Source organism: Austrofundulus limnaeus, unplaced genomic scaffold, assembly GCF_001266775.1.
Source record: "Austrofundulus limnaeus strain Quisiro unplaced genomic scaffold, Austrofundulus_limnaeus-1.0 Scaffold253, whole genome shotgun sequence".
Classification (NCBI taxonomy): Eukaryota; Metazoa; Chordata; class Actinopteri; order Cyprinodontiformes; family Rivulidae; genus Austrofundulus; species Austrofundulus limnaeus.
In genome coordinates, this window is record NW_013952655.1 from 628,990 (window position 1) to 634,645 (window position 5,656).

General features: G+C 38.5%; 1 protein-coding gene across 1 annotated transcript in view; it reads left to right on the forward strand.

Moving 5' to 3' along the window:
- Positions 1 to 2,536, forward strand: part of derl1 (derlin 1) — an 11,053-nt gene extending 8,517 nt beyond the window's left edge. Inside the window, exon 8 of the mRNA XM_014020482.1 lies at positions 1,481 to 2,536. Within this exon, the coding sequence (XP_013875936.1) occupies positions 1,481 to 1,613 (133 nt within the window). The 3' untranslated portion in view covers positions 1,614 to 2,536. The remainder of the gene's footprint in view (positions 1 to 1,480) is intronic.
- The last annotated feature ends 3,120 nt before the right edge of the window (positions 2,537 to 5,656 follow it).

The following is a 5,656-nucleotide window of genomic DNA, read 5'->3' on the forward strand; positions in this document are numbered from 1 at the left end:
AGATTATTTAATCCGAATACATTTCAATCCGACCAAAGAATTTTGCGCATGTAAACAAAACATTCAGATTATTTAATCCGAATACATTTCAATCCGACCAAAGAATTTTGCGCATGTAAACATAGCTAATGCCAGGGTTCATGTGGGTCTTATTGTGAAAGAGTGGTTCAGGGAGCATGAGACATCATTTTCACACATGGATTGGCTCCACAGAGTCCAGTGAGAATCTTTGGGATGKGCTGGAGAAGGCTTTGTGCAGTGGTCAGACTCTACCATCATCAATGCAAGATCTTGGTGAAAAATTAATGCAACMCTGGWTGGAAAYAAATCTTGTGACATTGCAGAAGTTWATCCAAAYAATGCCACAGAGAATGTGTGTTGTAATCAAAGCTAAAGGTGGTCCATCAAAATACTAGAGTGTGACCATTTTTTGGTGGCAATTTTTTTTTCCAGGCAGTGTATTTAACCAGTATGAGCAGKACTTTGTCCACTGCATCAATATCCTTAAAGGAATAGTTTGGATTTTTTAATGTGGGATTCGGTGCTGAGCTCATTGACAATCTCACCTGGTGTAGGTGGTTCTTTAAAGTACCGTCATTTGGAGAAACTCAAACTAGCTCCAGTCAGAATCAGTGTTTTTCATGCAGACACAAATTCATAAAGCTTTCCTGTTAGTTTAGCATTGCCTGGTTCTGGTTCTGGTTCTGCTGGAGATTTCTTCCTGTTAAAAGGGAGTTTTTTCTCTCCACTGTCACCAATGTGCTGCTCAGGGTGGGAGACCGAAGACTCAACACAACCTGCCCTGAGACAACTATTGTGATTTGGCACTATATAAATGAATTGAATTGCACAGCTTGAAGCCTATAGTTAGTTCCACTGAAGAGTGAACACGTCAGGTCTTTTACCAGTACTGGTCAGGTCTTTTACCAGTACTGGTCAGGTCTTTTACCAGTACTGTTTATATATGAAACATATTGCAGAAGATCCTGAGTACTGCTTTGTTCTCTAATGGAAAAAAAGATCGTGAAAAGAAAAATCAAATCATGTTTTTAGACCACAAAATCTAAAAACTCATGCCTCATTCTGTTTAACTCGTTGTGTTGACATGTTTACATGAATCAGTATTAATAATAGTCTTATCAGAATTGATCTGTTCACTAATTAAGGCCGTTTAGCTTTGTGCAACTCTTAAACCAATCTATTCTTTTAAAATAAATATACTGCCGGTGCAACCAGATGAGTATTTGTTAAAGATGTAATTGCTTTTTATTTTTTCTGTAAAATATAAAATTAATCTATCAGCAGTTTGTAAATTTATTCCTGGGATTTTTGTTTTTAGTTTATAAAGATGAAACAGAAGTGCCAACTAATGGCATTATTACATTGTTATAACCTGACACTAAATGAACTTTCTCTCTGTAAAGATGGATTTGTTCCTTTATTCAGGAGTAGATATTTAACCATCTTCTTCTTCCTGCAGGTATCGATTCTTCCCTAACACGAGAGGAGTATCAGGCTTTGGAGCTCYTCCTCCGAGGAGGCCGGCTCCTCAGGAGAACGCAGGAGGAGGACAGCGTCACAACTGGGGCCAAGGCTATCGCCTGGGGGAATAAATGAGAGAACTGCCCCCACTTAGCTCCTACTAACAAATGGCTGGGCTCAAATTCATGCTTCCTTGAGCTGTTTTCTGTTTGGAGAAGGAGAAAAAAATCTTTTGTCTGGATGTGAAATGATTTATTTTCTGTAAYACATGGCCTCCATTTTCTTTCTTTTCTTGATTTCCCGCTCTCTTCTGTTTGTTTTTGTCCACAACCTGCCATTGGACTGTAAAGATGTTGCAACTGCACGCCAGCATCCTGTTGAATTTATTTTTAGTATTTTTTTTTACTCCCCCCCCTCAGATACTGTAACAGATTTCATTACTTGCAGGTAGCGAGGGCTCAGTCAGCCATCCCTCAGCACATCCAGCACTCTGACTTTCATCAGTGTGAAATGATTTTTGAGCCTCTGTGGCMTCAGAGCTGATTTTAAGAAAACTAAGATGAAGATGGAGGGTTGTGTTTTTTTGTAAATACAGTTTATTGAAAGAGTGAGTGTGTGTCTGTTTGGTCAGCAGCAAATGATTGTAGAACATGAAGAGCAGGAGGGGCTTAGAGTGGTCTGGGTGGTTATAACTCAAATATTGACTGACATGATCCTCTCTGGGTTTGAGATKCAAATGAGTTCTGATTCTCAGTTTTGTTTCTGCAAAGTGATCAGATATGAGAACTGAAAAATATTTAACCACATTTTTAAACTTTCAGAACTTCTGCATCCAAGAAGTAATAAAAAATCCAAGAATTTTTCATTTATTTATTTTTTTTAGCAGACGATTATCAGATTATGTAATATGTAAAGTTACAGATTTGATTAACAGGATGAAGAACACAAACCTAATTTCTGAATTTTGGTTGTCATATCTTTTCTGAGCCTCGGCTTTGAGTGACGTTTGAATCATTTGTGCAGCATCTTGACTAAAAATTTAAACCATCTGCAATTGAACCAAACCATTGTCAGTTTGTGCACACTCACACAACTGTTCACCATCTAGATTATAAAGTATCAAACCAGCTTTAAACTCAGTGGAAAAGAAATATTCGTTTATGAAAGCAGTTTCTAACATAATCTCAGATTACTTCAGACAATCTAACAGTAGTTTTTATTTTTCACTTGTTGGCCCTCAGAGTCTGATCAATTTATGACCAGTTTTTCTATTCTTCACCTCAAAGCTGACAGGTATACAGAAAACCAGAAGTTTGCWTACACTGACATGAAATCAGAATAAACTTTTCCTGTTTTACGTCAATTATATCCTGGCCATTGCTTTCCAACACATTTCTGCACAATTCTAATCACCCTTCTCTGCTCCGTSTGGGATTTCTCTGGTAGAATTTCAACTGGGCCAGTCAGAACAGAAGGAAGAGTTTTGGTAAATGTCCTATATCAAGCTTTAACTTCCTGGCTGACGTCTTGAGATGTTGCTTCAGTATTTCCACATAATGTTCTTTCCTCATGATGCCATCTGTTTTGTGAAGTAGACCAGTCCCTCCTGCAGCAAAACAACCCCACAACATAATGCTGCCACCCCCGTGTTTCACAGTCAGGATGGTGTCCTCAGGCTGCAAGCTTTCCTCCAAACGTAACGATGGTCATTGTGGACAAACAGTTCATCTCTGGGACAYAGAAYCCATCTCCTTCCTGAGCGGTKTGATGGCYGGACAGTAACATCTTGTTTACATTTGTGTATAATTGTTTGTACAGATGAATGAGGCACCTTCATGCATCTGGAAATTTCACCAAGGATGAACCAGACYTGTGCAGCTCCACAGTTCTCTTCCTGATATGTTGGCTGATTTCTTTCCACTTTCCCATGATGTTACACAAGGAAGCAGTGCTTCAGGTCTGCCTTAAAGTACATGTACCTCTCAATTATTATGGCATTTAGCAAACAGAAAACATTTTGGTAATCCTGACTGACCTAAAATGGGAAAAGTTTATCCTCATTTCACGTCGGTGTGAATTAAAAATACATGCGTGTCTTTAGTGTATGTAAACTTCTGCTTAATACTGTATGTTTTACATTTCTGTGCATTTGTTTAGTTAATAAATATCTCAAAGTATTGAACAAATTGCAAAAAATTATTTCAGAGTACCGTAATTTTCAAGTAATCATTAGAGGTTCAGGGTGAGTCATAAGTTGTAGGACACCTTTTTATTTCAGAGAGAAGAGAGAAAATGACATTTGACTATTGCAGAAAGCAGTGGTGGACACAGTTCCTCTAAAGTACTGATCAGGGAACTACCCAGCTGGCATACTGTTGGGTATTTTCTTAAGACCTTTAAAGAAAATAAGCACAGACAATCGAGTTCAAGTTATGAGCAGACAATATCCTGATGCATCTCAGTAATCCAGGTAAAAAATCAAAAAGAAAAAAATTGTATAGGTCCTCTGGACGGGTTCTTCTCTAATGAAACGTTTCGTCTCTCCTCCAAGAGACTTCTTCAGTCTGAGAGTTTCAGGCAAAATTCAGGACTTTAAGCACTGCTTCCATGTGACTGATACTCACATCCCATGGCTATCGTTGACACCTAATTAACACTTAATGTTAACAGGGGGTGGAGTGATACTGGCAATAGCAGCGCTGTAGGAGGGGGACAACTGAAAACGGAGGCCTCCACCTCTGTTTAATGAYGGAYKGTCTTTCTTYACAAAAATGKCTTCTTTTWCYCCTSTCTCAAACMAHYDTTCSTCTCTAKCAAGAATGAGAACATCCTCATCTCTGAAAGAGTGACCGCTGGCCTGTAAATGAGTGAAAACTGCAGAGTTCTGGCCATTAGATGTAGCTCGTCTGTGTTGGGACATTCTTTTGAACAGTGGTTGCTACTCAGCACTGAAACTCTTCAAAACAACCAACCAGGGCTGGACTGGGACCAAAAAACRGCCCGGGCATTTTTTGGTCCTGGCGGCACCACCATCATTATTTATATAATATGCAAATGGACAYGACTTACCAGAGGATGTGTTGCATGTTGTGTTCCACAAGTTAAAGTGCAGCAGCCTACAAGGAAGAGAGTAACCATGTTAAAAACCTGATGAGCTCTTCAYTCAGAGACTTTAATGTTCATGAGGTTCTGATGCTCAGTCAGTGGATCACCAGAGAGCTGAAACAAACTGTAGAGAACAGATCAGACAACTGATAAACCTAAAGTTTTCACTTTTCACACACACACACATAGATAAATAGATAGATAGGTGTGTGTGTGTGTGTGCGTACGTGCGTGCGTGCGTGCGTGCGTGTGTGTGTGTGTGTGTAAGGCACTATTTATTATGTTAAGGAAATATAAAAGCTAATATTTGCATGTGTAGGGAAAAATTATAAAACAGGGTTATTTCATATTAAGTACCACTGCTAGAACTATTTGTACTATTTTTGACTTGTGTATAATTTTGTTTTACATTTTTATTTGTTAATTCTTGTAAAAGTAATCTAAATGTTTTCTGTTTATATATTGATATCACTTTACCTATCAAAATAACATAACTATGAACGTCCATTATAAGTATGCAGTTTTATAACAACATGTCTCACCTTTACAGCAAAAAAACAACAAAAAAAAAACAGTTTGAAAATCTAATCAAAACTGACCAAGTTATGGTTATTTAAATAGTAAATACACCACACACATTCATATTAAGAGTGGGCAAGCTCCCCTCCCAAGATGGCCGCCGTGTAAGGACACTGGAGTCTCAGCTACGACTTTTCTAGCCTTTAAATATAGCTATGGTCAGAAATGCATCAGCTCCCATCTCATCAGCCAGCAGGTGGAGGTGATGATGTTTCCATAGTAGAGTACATGGGTGTCTCAGCCAGCAAAATCAAAATCAATGCCAACAAAAGTGATTGGTTCAGACACGCTCCGTCGTGCGTCTGGAGGTTGACAGGTGCTGACTGACAGCTGCTCACGTGAACAGAATGTCTGTAAATGACACAGATTTTCCCTCATTTTGCTTTAGAGTAATCCTAATCTAACGATTTTTGTAAAAAAAATAAAAATAAAAAATCTCAGCTTCAAATTAATTTTCAATCAGAGCCTATAGGACGATAAAAACAATAAC